We start from the raw sequence: 13,573 nt of genomic DNA on the forward strand, positions 1-13,573 counted from the left end.
CTCCCTTAGCCCCCCAGGAGCAGCCGGACACAGCTCTAGGAGCACCATTGTATTGTGTGATCATCATATACACTCTAGCAGGAGTAGAGGTTTTACCTCCATCGGAGGGCCTCGAACCTGGGTACGTCGCCGTGTCGCTCGTCCCCATACCCGCATCCGGATACCGCCGTGAGATCTCTCAGGAACCACTTCGATTAGCCACCCTATGGCATATGCCGTGACGATACCACGACATGAACATAGCACGTTAATCAGAATTCCAGATGTACCTTTATGCACAGATCTACACCCATGACACAACGGATGCCAATACTTGATGGCCCCTAAAGGTAGGGTCTGAAAGTGTTAACATATATACACATTGCAGAGGCAAGATTTTAAGTTAAAATACAGAATTAATTCGCCGATAGTAGTTCGACTTGCATTTGCTAGTTCAAGACAGGTTAGGATGCAGAGCTTCTTTGAAAAGTACTAAAGCATGAGCTTTGAAAAGTACTGCTCGAATTCTTGATCGATGGTTAGCTTCTTCTTCTCACCTGAAATTTGTTGCGGCAAGCAATGTGTTAGTGTATAGGTAGCAGACAGGTTCAATCGTAAGTACGAGAATTGCGTGACTGCGTAAGTACTTACCATGGCATCCAGTCTTGCCTGCTGGCAAAATCATGAAATCGTCGACGCCGTTCGAGTAAAGCTTCTCATCCATGATATGATCTACAGAACCATCGCCATTTGCTAGCTCATTCATCACATCATACATCCTCTCAATGTCATCATCGTATGGTTGCAGCATCAAACCCGGGTGATCATGCTCCAGGCGTGGCCTCACCCAGCTGGCAGTCTTTTTGGTGCCACAGCTATTGAAAGAACTGTAGGCGTCAGATGAAATGTTGTTGCTTGAGCTGCTGGATACAGACGCCCGTTTTCTCATAGATTGGCTTTCGATTCCATTTATGGAGTCGACTTCGATGCACCCACCTAGAAGGCTTTGTGTATTCTCACAAGAGTCCAATTCCTTAACACCATTGACCATGTCGGTGTCACAATTCTTGTCGATGAAAATGCCATCGCCTCCTAAGCTTTCTGTTCTTGCAGTCTCATTCTCCTGCCAAGCTAAACGGTCCTGGAACTTGTATTTCAGCGATGACAGCCTTGTATCATTGAGATCATACTGTGGCTTCCGTTTCTTAATTGGACTGTCAATAGGGTAAATTTTCTTCACGCTACTGGAGCTGGAACTAAAAAATAAAATATAGCATGAAATATTATTACAAACCTGAACTTTATTTGCACATAGCAGTAAGCATTAACGACTCAGCTGGCCAACAAAAAATATTCTCTATTTTGCCATAGGAAGAGTATTTTGACAACTTTCAAGAAAAAACAATCCTGAGTCATCCTTCCACACTCCCCCATTGTAGTAGTTATTCATTTACATATTTATAAAAATATTCCCATGAAGCAGAAACTGGAAAACACTTTATAGGATAAATGTAAACTTTAGAGCGTGAGGTGGAGGTCCAAAGGTAATATACAAGCTGCACTACAGTGTTTTCAACTTGAGCAATGATTTTCTCATTTTGTTTGGCCACCACATTATAATTTCAGTTTTTGGTAATGCTCCACTTTGCAAACATGTCCAAGAATTCTGATAAAGATAATGCTGTGTTCTGGAATTACGGTGGATTTTTTTTAACTGAACGGCGGGAGCTCCGCCTTTGCATTATAGAAGAAAAGAAACAATGGGCTTTACATACATTCTCCCAACCCCAGGCTGGCTGGAGAATGACTCAAACTCAAGGAGAAAAGGACTAACTCGAACGACTGCGATGAGCCTGTCTATACATCGCAAGGTCCATTCTGGCCTTGTCGGCAACAATGTGAGCTTGCAACTCGATGCCCTGGAAAATATGCCTGTTACGCTCGCTCCACAGGTTCCAATAAATATATACTGCTACTGTAGCCTCCCTCTTTGCGTGAGGATGCTGACCCTGGTTGATATTCTTCCAGCATTTTCAACCACTCTTTTGCCTATTTTACCTTTACGCTACCAAATACTTTTATGCCTTCATGGGTACTTTTCAGCATCATATTATAAAATAAGTCAAGCACATCACAGTTTAGCAACCGCAAAATGAGCTTAAATGAACAAGGCTTACAATAAATCACAAATAAACAGAATTTTATTAGGCAAGTCCGCCCTAAATGTGCAATTAGGTGGAAGCATAACACCAAAGAAGGTTATTGTTATTGGCCAAATTTGTTGTTCATGTTTTGCTCCCTGCCTTGAAGCGTTAAGACCCTAGAATATGTTTGAGATGTACAAAATCTAAATGGCACGCATTGAAACCACAATTTTCCAATTTCACTTTTTCATATTAATCCATATCTATCCTATTCGTTCTAGTATAATGTTCAGGTTGTTGCTTACATCATGTTCATGCACCTCGAAGTCACACAACTTCTTTTTTCTGGTTACATGATTTTCTTACCAATATATGATTGATCGATCAACATCTGATCCACACAGGATGATTTGGTTAAGATTTGGGAGGATATTACTCAAGTATCTTAGGACCGCACCTCGGACATCACACTGCTTGCGTAGTCAAAAAAACGAGACCACCCAGGCACTAGCACCCGATTGGGGCGGGCTGCGTGCACTCCCGCACCTCCAGCCACCAGAGCGACGCTCTGTTCTCCACTGCTTGCGTAGTCACAACGAACCATACCAATGCGGCAACATCTCATCCAGACCATGAATCTTTCATGGTCTGGACATCTCATCCAGACCATGAAAGATTCATGGCGGTTACCAGGCTAACCTACATGCACACAACGATTCAATAATAAAGTTATGAAGTACTACTAGGTAGGAGTACTACAAAGTGTCAACTGCCATCCCTTCCCAGAGAAGCAAAACGAAAGGAATGGAGAAACTAACAAACACCCAAAATGGAAAACCTTATCTGCTAGCTGTTCAATGGGGAAAGCTAACAGCTTCCTTTTGGTGCACCCTTCCTTAACTCCACCTTATTAGTGCTGTCTTCTGTTATCCACCGTAATACAAATTTTGCCTAACCTTGCTGCAGCTACCGGCGTCACAAACCCCACGCAGCTGTTCTTCCCGAACATCAACCGCACTTCACTGATCCACTCAATCGTGAGCTCAAACACAAATTAGGTAGCCGGCACACAGTGAGAGACACGCAGAACACTTCGCTTTGAACTTGAATTTGGCATTAGGCCTTGCTGCAAGACTATGGGTTATAGTATTGTAGCTTCTTTTTTCGATAATTATAGTCTTGTAGCTACTGTAGCAAAGATTCCCCATTTCCCCCATAGAGATCTCAGCTTGGCCGCACTGATCGAACTACCCTACCTCAACCTCTCGCTTGATCACCAAAGCAGAAGGTAAAAAAAGCAGAGGAACTCATGGCAGGCAAAGTAGCAGAACGAGCTAGCGCCATGCGTATGGCCGGTACGGCGGTAGTACATGATAGAGGAGAGGAAAAGAGGATGCCTCACTCACCAGCCTTCGAAGCTTTCGGTTTTCTGGTTGGTGGAACCCGCCGCCTGCTGCTCCTCCTTCCCGGGCATCCCGTAACCAGCTCCGCCGCGATCCATTTGAGACAGCCAAGGGAGGGGAGAGGGATGGGCAGCTGTAGCTTCTTCAGTTGTGTTCTGATTAAGATATGGAGAGTGGAGGGAGTAGGCCGCAATGTCACCAGGGGCCCACGGATTACTATCGGCTCTGTTCGGCCGAGATTTTCTGCATGAAGAAACCGCTGTGGCGTGTGGATGCAAGTGCGTGCTTTTCATCAGTCTACAAGAACAGCTCGAGCTCGAGGTTTTTTTTTTGAACATTGAGCTCGAGGTTCCAATCACAGAAGATCCTGGTGTCCACGTGACGCGCACGGGAAGCCCATCCGCTCGCCTCCCGACGGAATACGACGGCCCATCGCAGATCCAAAGGCTCCAACAGGGTGGATCTCCCCAGCAGCTAAAACATCAGCTGAAACTCGATGACAGATGACAATCCTCAGCATTGGAGCAAATCAGTAGCTCATAGACCAAGTCCAAGAGCAAAGTATCATCTGACGCTCTGACAGCAGAGATAGGCTGCTAGCTCATCGACCAGAGTAATTAAACTCAACCAGAAAATATCAGTAGCCTTTGGATGCATAAACATCGGAGAGGAAGGAGCTGGGAACATCTCATGTATACAGGAGCTCTCGGCACGACTAGACACCTAATATTTCCCAATTCCATTGGTTTTTTTTCTGTTACTAGTACTATCAGGTTAAGGCCTGAAGCTCATGTTAGGTTACACCATGTAAGAAGCGTCCACTTCGACTTCGCTGGCCGCCTGCCACCCGTCGCTCACCTGGCGCTTGCAGACCGGGCATGTTCCTTGTTGGCGCAACCATGGGTCGATGCAGTTCACATGAAACTGCGAGCAAAATGTAGGTCAGGTCAACCTTGCAGAGTCAATCATGTACACACGGTAGTAATACGCAGGCAGCAGAGTGCATCAGCTATCCTCCTTCAAAGGCGTGGGAGGAGCGCGATAAAGCAGTCACGATGGTTATTGGTCATTACTTATTAGATTCACCACCCATGTCCATAACATTTCTGGTATGAAAGTGCTTCGGAAATAAGGTAAATCGGTGAAACAGTTATAAATAATGTGGCAATTGGCTATTTAGCAGGATGTAACATTATCAGCCATTCAGAGTGGTGCAGCATCGTGCACAAAAGGAAGTGTCCAACAAAGTGGAAGTGTGGAACATCGTAAGTATAATATTTATTTGTATATCTGTATAAGGAATGAGTTTAAAACTTCATATTCATTGCTCACTGTAATCATGCATGCATTGTGCAACTCAGTTTCGGTTTCCTAGCACGCTTATATGATGTTCACCGGCATTATGTCAACTACTCAACTAAGTTAATCTGCCACCGTCAATAGTACTACAGTTAGCTTGTCCTCCACGACAGAAATTTAAGTCCTGCTGTCAAAATGAAGGAAACAACTGTAAGATGATCATATGATAATTACCTGATGCAAGCATGGCAGGCTTCTCAATAGATCACCCACAACAACTTCCTCTAAGCAAATACTGCACGTCAACTCATCCTCTGGCATTATGCTGTTTCCATCTGTATCTTGCTTTTTCTGCACAAAAAATGCAAATATGTAATAATTAAAACAGGAAGTGCTGCCCACCAAGGTGGTAGTGCTAGGATACATGCTTAATAATAAAAAAAGAGCTGTCTGTGTAAGAAACTAACCCTAATTACTGAAAAGTATATAAGAGTAAACAACAATATTCTCCCTTTGTGGGTGTCGCAAAACATGATATTTCTTGACTAATTCTGACCCTGCTGCTGGAGGATGTGGCACTACTTCCGCTCCTCCTTGTAGTTTCTCTACCTCCACTGCTTCAAGCTGCAGCCCTTCTGTCGAAGGGGTTAGCTGCACCAGCTGCTGGTAGGTGGGGGCAGAATTGGGGAGGGATTGGATTTGAGCTGTAAGGTGGGCAGCTGTGGCAAGTAAGAAGATGGCTGAAGGTGGAAAAAGAAGTTGACGACTATTGGTTCACTGGCTTAGATTGAAAACAAATCGTGGGGGTGCGAACTGGCTTAGATTGATGTTAGAGGGCAGCTGTGGCAAGCGGGCAGAGTTCCGACGGCAGCGGCGGTGGCAATTCCCCCGCTAGAGAAGGGGGCACCAGAGGTGCTGTTTGTGAGGGACGTGGAGGTGGCGTCATGTGTGGCTGCTGCATCCAAGGAAACTGGTGGCGGTTGAGCGCTGTCAAGCGGCACCAGCCCGCTGAGGAACACCTGGTGCTTCTCTCGTTGGCGATTGAGGTTCTCCAACTGCTTCGCGATGATCTTCATCTGCTCCACAACCTCTATTTTGATTTCTTTGCCGCCATCGTAGATGGCTCTGATACCAAATTGTAAGAAACTAAACCCTAATTACTGAAAAGTAGATAAAAAAAAGTAAACGGCAATATTCGTCTCCGTTGATTCCCAGTTGGTACATCTGATGTCCCTTATAGAGGATGACTTACTTGCCCCCTAAGTAATAATCTAAAGGATACAGATCCGATATCTTAACTCTAAATTATCTCTTTCCTCTTTAAATAACTTCCATATATCTCAATATAGCATAATCCTATATTCCTACACATAACGGTGTGATTGTTACTACCACAGTTGACTATAATGAAATCCCAAAGAACATGTAGTCAAGCTCAAGCTACATTGCTGTCTAGTGATACCAAAATGGAGATAGATATATAGCAGCTTTATAGAAGGAATATGATCAAAGAAACACATTTATTCATTACCTCCTTGCCAGATCCAGGAGAGGAAACCAGCGGTACAGATGGTCCATCACTACTGCATCAAAAATATTAAGCAGTCAGTTACACTCTCTAGAAGCAGGAAGATATATATTGTTCGTTACTTATTTCCCTGAGGAACTCAGTAGGACATGCCCCTATTGTGCTATAATTGATCGGGTTACAAATTGAAGAAAGAAGGCACTTATAATCATTTTTTTTTGCCATAATGCACCCAAAAAGGATAACTCATCTTGCCTTTTTTGGGCAGCGGTGCTTGCCTGCTGCGCCTGAAATTTGTATTTGAAAACAGGGAGAGTATTTATTTCTTCTTCACTCATAGAATGAGCACGTGGACTATTGTCGGCATCTAGAGCTCTAAGGGCATCATAATCTGCAAGCAGAAGATCCAAGAGTGGTGATATGTTTGCACGAAACAATATAAACACCAGTTAGAGCAACAGAAAGTATCAGTGTACAATGTACCCAAATCATCAAACTCGCGGTCAAGCAGAGCAAGTTGAAGTCTGAGACTTTGCAACCGGCCTCTCGTAGCAACGGCTATGCTTGGCGGGACATGCACCCGCAACTCAGTGCGTCCAAGGAAGCCGTTGGCGGCTGCAGCATGTGCTTGCGCCTGCGCTTGGAGCTGCTGGCACGTGGCCAGCATCCTAAGGCTGGTGGCCATTAGGAACACACCCAACACCAGCCAAAGCTACAAGAACAGACAGTTCCGAGCAATCCGACAAAAGTTATGAAATCGGCCATCAAGCTTCGTAAGCATAAGAACACGTACATCGCTACGTTGTGCATGAACAACTTACCATAAAATTCGGAGACATCTGGTGCGAGCTTAGTACCATGAATAGAACAAGAACTGCCCAATAAGAAACAATCAACCATATATATAACTAAAATCACAAATTATTAACAGCTTAGCAATACCAGTAGTACACATGACAGACCCACATTACCTGTTACAAGAAAAGCTAAGGAATTGCTGTTCACCGGCCGGCCTCCGGCATGAATCCGCTACACACAAGCACACACGTGGGTGGAATCATCAGATATCTAGGGCACCAAATCTACTCTAGGTTGAAAATGCCGAAAGAATGATTTCAGGCAGAAATGCAGGTGGGGATGAAGAGGAGAGGAACTCACCATGGCACGGCGCTCCGGGGCGAACCCCGGGGAGCCACCGGCCTCGATGTCAGCCCTGCTGCCGCGGAACACAAAGCTCATGGCGTCCACCGGCCAGCACCACCGCCACTACCGCCAGGTGTAAGATGTGTTCCTTCAAAGCGGCGCCTTTCCTGCCAACAAATACTTCGGCAGGCCCACGCAGCAACGTCACTGAAGCCGACGAGCGCACCGAGGATGCAAATCGAACAAGCGGCGGACAGCGACGCCCCAACCGAAACTGTAATTTCCGGAATCCCAGCGGCCCAGGCGCGGAAAACGCCCGGATAATCCTGAAGCTTCCGGAAGCTTCGCCTGCGACGGCACGCGATTTCAGGGTTCCCAATTGGGGGATTCGAGGAATGGAGCGCGATTTCGAGGAGGGCGCGCACCTAATCGGAGACGAGCGGCCTCTCGAGCCGGCGTTTTGCTCGCGCGGACGCCAAGGTAGCGGCTTGGAATGGGGGAAGGGGGAGCAGGAGAGGAGAAGAGATGGAGAGCGAGAAAGGCATTTTTTTTTTCTTTTTCTTTTGGCAGTTTCAGATCGTGTGCGTTGTGCGGTGCAAGGTGCGTGGCTCCATCCAGACCGTCCATCCTATTATGATCTTATTACTCTGCTTTTAGTTGCCCTATATCTATATCTATATCTATATCCATATTCATACATAATAATAATGGAGCTAAGGTTTTGCCAAATAGTTTAGTCAACAATATTTTTTAGACCGTTTTACCCTCCCACCAAATTACATATTACTGCACACTTGTCACTCTAGGTAACAAGGTATTAACTTGTCAATGCCTACAAGTTGTAGACTAGTGTTTTGCGGAAAGTAGAGGGCAACTAAATCTCGAAGGTTTCAGCCGAAAAGGTGTTCAACTGCTAAAAACTAGGGTTATGTTGACAATGAAATCAATCCTTTCTTTCTTCCTCGACTTCCCCTTATATAGGAGGCGGACCGAGGGTTTCATGTCGTACAAGTTACAAACAGCGGGAGACTCTTTGAGTTCGTCCTGTACAATTACAAATCTCTATGTTTTCTAATCTATCTCCATCTTCCAAGTCGATGCTTTATTGGGCTTTCGGGCTTTGCAATCTTCGGGTCGTGGGCATTTTAATAAACCCCGGGTACCTTCTTCGGCATGCCCATTCGGGATGCCTATGTCAGTAGCCCCCGAGATTTTGCTTGAATTGTAGAGTCGAGTAAAATCTCCATTATACAATTAGTTCATAAATATTTCGGATTGTCACAGCAATTTATTCGGGGTATACATATTTTGTACAGGGATAATGGTAAATGGGGCTGGTTCATCTGACGGATTAGGTACCGGTTAACTGCTCTCGTGTCAAACCCGCAAAAACCTACTTCAAAGTCAAGCCCCTGGACATGACTCCGGAATACTGGCGTAATTCGAAATGTGCCGCTTTAGGACTTACTCGTGAATCGAATTCCAATCATTTTTATAAGATCCATAGCGCGTCCGCTAGGAATTTTCCTTCGCGTCTGTTGACACGGAAAAAGGTAGCAGAGCGCATTCAGGTGCGATACCACGCCACACAGGACAGAACCTGGGGACTTGCCCTCGTAAAGCATTACGGCATCCAGAGATTTTACCATGGCGGACGCGCTCTGGCAATATATTGTCGAGTACCTTTATCGGCTGTTGGAATTGCCAATTTTCTCGAATCGTATAGTGATAATATGTTTTCCTGATGAGAGTACATGACGAGTTATATGTAACTCGAAGATGTACGACAAAAAGTATTCGTCTTATATTTTGTCTTGTCACTTTCTTCCTATGTATATTTTATCAGGTGCGCGACTAGCGCTCCCGATGGGAGTAGCCCCCGAGGCTATAGTCGAGTATTTATATTTGGTTGCAGGCTCAACTTGCATTGTTCCTGCACTCTATATTTTGAAATCATAACTTCTGCTTCTCTTTATTTTATCGGGTGCGTGATGACCCACAACTATAGGGGGTGTATCGTAGTACTTTCGATAAATAAGAGTGTCGAACCCAACGAGGAGCAGAAGGTGTTGACAAACAGTTTCGATGAAAGATTCACTGTAAATGCTCACAGACAAGTATTCAGGGGGTTTTGATATAGCAGATAAATAAAATACAAGTAAGTAAAATGCGAGAGTAATAATTGCAGCGAGTGGCCCAATCCTTTTTAGAACAAAGGACAAGCCGGTTTGTTTACTTATAATGACCAAGCGTTCTTGAGGACACACGGGAATTTAGTCTAGTGCTTTCGCTTCATATAGTTGATTAATCTTCATTGTTTTGATAAGTGTTGTGTGGGTGAACCTATGCTAATGTACCGCCCTTCCTAGGACTAATACATACTTGTAATTAAACCCCTTGCAAGCATCCGCAAATACAAGAAAGTGATTAAGATAAATCTAACCACAACCTTAAACTCTGAGATCCTGCTATCCCTCCTGCATCGATATACCAACGGGGGTTCAGGTTGCTGTCACTCCGGCAACCCCACAATTAGCAAACGAATACAAGATGCATTCCCCTAGGCCCATAAAGGTGAAGTATCATGTAGTCGATGTTCACATGACACCACTAGAAGAATAACGCCACAACTTAAATATCAAACCATTAAATATTACTCAACATAGTTCACTACTAACATTTAGACTTCACCCATGTCCTCAAGAACTAAACGAACTACTCACAAGACATCATATGGAACATGATCAGAGGTGATATGATTATGAATAACAATCTGAACATAAACCTTGGTTCAATGGTTTCACTCAATAGCATCAATAACAAGGAGTAATCAACACCGGGAGAGTTTCCCCTATGAAATAATCAAGATTCAACCCTAGATGTTACAGCGGAGACGAGGTGCAGCGGTGGAGATGACGGTGACGGTGGTGGAGATGATGGTGATGATGATCCCAATGAAGTCCAGCTCGATGACGGTGACGATGGCGACGATTTCCCCCTCCGGGAGGGAATTTCCCCGGCGGATTTCAGCCTGCCGGAGAGCTCTTTTCTCTCTGGTGTTTTCCGCCCCGCAGAGGCGGCTGTGTCTATTCGTGATGCCTCTATGCACCTTAGGTTTTCGGGTAGATGAAGTACACGAAGGAGAGACGGCCAAGGGGGGCTGTGGGCCCCCTCCCCACAAGGCGGCGCGGCCAGGGTGGAGCTCGCGCCGGCCTATGGGGGCCCCATGGCGACCCTCCTCGGTCCCTCCTTTTGGCTGGCTCCTTCTTCTGGAGAAATAAGACTTTCTGTGTATTTTCCGTCAATTATTGATCTTCAGAAATATTGTATCCTGACGGTGCTTTTTCCAGCAGAATCCTGACTCCGGTGAGTATTTCTCCAATAATCATGAAACATGCAAAATAGGTGAAATAACATAAGTATCATCTCTAAATATGAAATATATCAATGAATAGCAGTAGATTATGATATAAAATAGTGATGCAAAATGGACGTATCAACTCCCCCAAGCTTAGACCTCGCTTGTCCCCAAGCGAAACTGAACTCAGTAAACAAGACCACATGTTTATGGAGTGAAGAGTCGATAAATAAAATACGGACAAGAAGCATCACATTAATTCACACAAGAAATTCTAGTGAACAACTTCCTCATACAACTCAACTTGAAATAAGTAAAGGGAAATCACAAATAAGGGTGCATAGGAAATCACAATTGGTGATGGCAAACTTCGTTCTTGGTCAAAGAACAATTAACAGATTGTACTATCTTTCGAGCAGAGCCCTTAAATTAAAGCTTATATGGTAGATCTTATATGCTCAATCATACTAATATCCTCATAATCAATGATAACCTTTAAAGCTATATTCATTCAGATAAAACTTGTACTAAACAAGGAAGAATAAAAATGCATGATTAAATAGATCACAATATAAATGGTTGGGTCGCAACAACTCAATTGCTTGCTTAAGATAGAGGGAAATAGGTTTACTGACTCAACATAAAAGTAAAAGATAGGCCCTTCGCAGAGGGTAGCAGGGATTAAATCATGTGCTGGACCTTCTTAAGTTTTGAAATCTTATAGAGGGCATAAAAATAAAGTTTTGGGAGATGTTTGTTGTTGTCAACGAATGGTAGTGGGTACTCTAACCCCTTTGCCAAACAGACTTTCAAAGAGCGGCTCCCATGAAGGACGTTATTTCTACCAGCAAGGTAGATCATCCCTCTTCTCTTTTGTTTACACATGTACTTTACTTTATTTAGGGATGACACTCCTCCCAACCTTTGCTTCCACAAGCCATGGCTAACCGAATCCTCGGGTGCCTTCCAACATTTCACATACCATGGAGGAGTGTCTATTGCAAAATTAAGTTGCTTACTGATGAATCAGGGCAAAACATGTGAAGAGAGTTATTAATGAAAGCTAATTAATTGGGGCTGGGAACCCCGTTGCCAGCTCTTTTTGCAAAGTTATTGGATAAGCGGATGTGCCACTAGTCCATTGGTGAAAGTCTGCCCAACAAGATTGAAAGATAAAACACCACATACTTCCTCATGAGCTATAAAACATTGACACAAATAAGAGATACTAACTTTTGAATTGTTTAAAGGTAGCACATGAAGTATTTACTTGGAATGGCAGAAAAATACCACATAGTAGGTATTTATGGTGGACACTGATGGCATAGGTTTGGGTTAAGGTTTGGATGCACGAGAAGCATTCCCTCTCAGTACAGGTCTTTGGCTAGCAAGGTTGGTTAGCAAGCATAAGAGTTGAGGGAGACAAACAAATATACATGTGATAGAAACAATCATGCATCTTCCTCGTAAGCACGAATGAATTTATCTTCAGAATACTAAGCTCATTAGCTAACAAGAAAGAAAGATAATGAAATAACATATCTACATGTATTTCTTCTTTTCTACTTAAACCTCAAATATTGTTGCTATTGACCAATGCTAAGTTTGCCAAAACCAAATAGATTTACTTGATGCTCCCAAAGCGATACCAATACTAACAACAAGATCAATCATATAACAGAGATTGCGAACTAAAATAAGGTGTGAAATATGTAAATGATAAAACTTCTCATTAATATTCCATAACGATAACTCACACCAAGGGATACATAGATAACCAACTAAAGAGAGATACTTCCATACTGCAACCATCTTATATGATAACTTCCCTACTCATGATATGACACTACTTGATAGTAAAAAGATAAAAGATAGTGATGATGTGATACCGCGGCACTCCCCCCAAGCTTGGAACAAACCAAGGGGGTGCCAATACCAATGATGAGTTACTCCTTCGGTGGTGATGATGAATTCCTGATAAGCTTCTTAACAAGCTCCTTTAGCTCATCAATCTCGTAAGTGAGGTTGCGGATCATCTCCGAGTTGTGCTCAACGCGGTTAAGAAGTATATCAGATGGTGAGTCCCAACTCTTAGAGTTGTTTCCCCACTCCTCAGCTTCAGGTTTCACCCTTCCTGCAGTGTTAGAACGATCCATATCCCAACTGCTAGGCAATACTGCCTTGGGAATCCTTTCAATTTGACTATTATGAATTAGAGTGTGGAAGGGGTTGTCGATGCCTGGAGGAGATGTCCTTGTTGTTGGAGACCATGGTGCTTCTAGATCAAAAACGGATCCTGGCATAAAACAGCTCGAAACAAAACACGACGAGATAACGATATACGGATCTCGGGGGATCCGGGGTGATTATATAGCAAAAAAATTCACGACAGAAGGAAAGTACCAGGTCGAACCGGAGTGGGAGAGGGACTCCGAGGGGCCATCCCCGTATGGCGGCGCGGCCAGGGTGGGGCCCGCGCCAGCCTATGAGGGCACGCCCTCGTGCGTCTCCTCCACTCCTATTCGATCTCGTAATTTTTCATATTTTCCAAAAATAGCAAAAACGTTGTTCAGAAAGTTAAACGTGGACTTTTTATTACCAGAACTGTTACCTATTCAAAGTCGAACTCTACAGAACTATCAATTTGATCTTTGATGAAAGCTTCCGAAGTCACCACTCGAATAACATCAACATCTTCATTATAAGAATCTCCAGAAAT

At 44.0% G+C, this 13,573-nt stretch overlaps 2 protein-coding genes across 6 annotated transcripts; both read right to left on the reverse strand.

The window, feature by feature from the left end:
* Positions 1 to 231: 231 nt before the first annotated feature.
* On the reverse strand, positions 232 to 3,996 carry LOC127296023 (uncharacterized). 2 transcript variants are annotated; one of them, XM_051326042.2, is made up of 3 exons: positions 3,530 to 3,996; positions 631 to 1,229; positions 232 to 536 (listed from the first exon to the last, which is right to left on the reverse strand). In XM_051326042.2, exons 1-3 carry the CDS (start codon positions 3,862 to 3,864, stop codon positions 472 to 474), a joined length of 999 nt encoding a protein of 332 aa, XP_051182002.1. In that variant the 5' UTR covers positions 3,865 to 3,996; the 3' UTR covers positions 232 to 471. The 2 variants fall into 2 exon arrangements, with proteins under 2 accessions (XP_051182002.1, XP_051182001.1); XM_051326041.2 differs by having other exon boundaries at positions 631 to 1,235.
* A 119-nt stretch (positions 3,997 to 4,115) lies between these two features.
* Positions 4,116 to 8,034, reverse strand: LOC127296024 (E3 ubiquitin-protein ligase SDIR1). 4 transcript variants are annotated; one of them, XM_051326045.1, is made up of 9 exons: positions 7,922 to 8,030; positions 7,512 to 7,838; positions 7,325 to 7,382; positions 7,175 to 7,227; positions 6,837 to 7,065; positions 6,609 to 6,744; positions 6,357 to 6,408; positions 5,060 to 5,176; positions 4,116 to 4,450 (listed from the first exon to the last, which is right to left on the reverse strand). In XM_051326045.1, the coding sequence occupies exons 2-9, from the start codon at positions 7,590 to 7,592 to the stop codon at positions 4,325 to 4,327; spliced, it is 852 nt and encodes a 283-aa protein (XP_051182005.1). In that variant the 5' UTR covers positions 7,593 to 7,838; positions 7,922 to 8,030; the 3' UTR covers positions 4,116 to 4,324. The 4 variants fall into 4 exon arrangements, with proteins under 4 accessions (XP_051182005.1, XP_051182004.1, XP_051182006.1 ...); XM_051326044.2 differs by having other exon boundaries at positions 7,512 to 7,844; positions 7,922 to 8,028; XM_051326046.1 differs by having other exon boundaries at positions 6,357 to 6,405; positions 7,512 to 8,034.
* Between the last annotated feature and the right edge of the window lie 5,539 nt (positions 8,035 to 13,573).

The sequence above is a fragment of the Lolium perenne genome, chromosome 4 (genome assembly GCF_019359855.2).
Source record: "Lolium perenne isolate Kyuss_39 chromosome 4, Kyuss_2.0, whole genome shotgun sequence".
Taxonomy (NCBI): domain Eukaryota; kingdom Viridiplantae; phylum Streptophyta; class Magnoliopsida; order Poales; family Poaceae; genus Lolium; species Lolium perenne.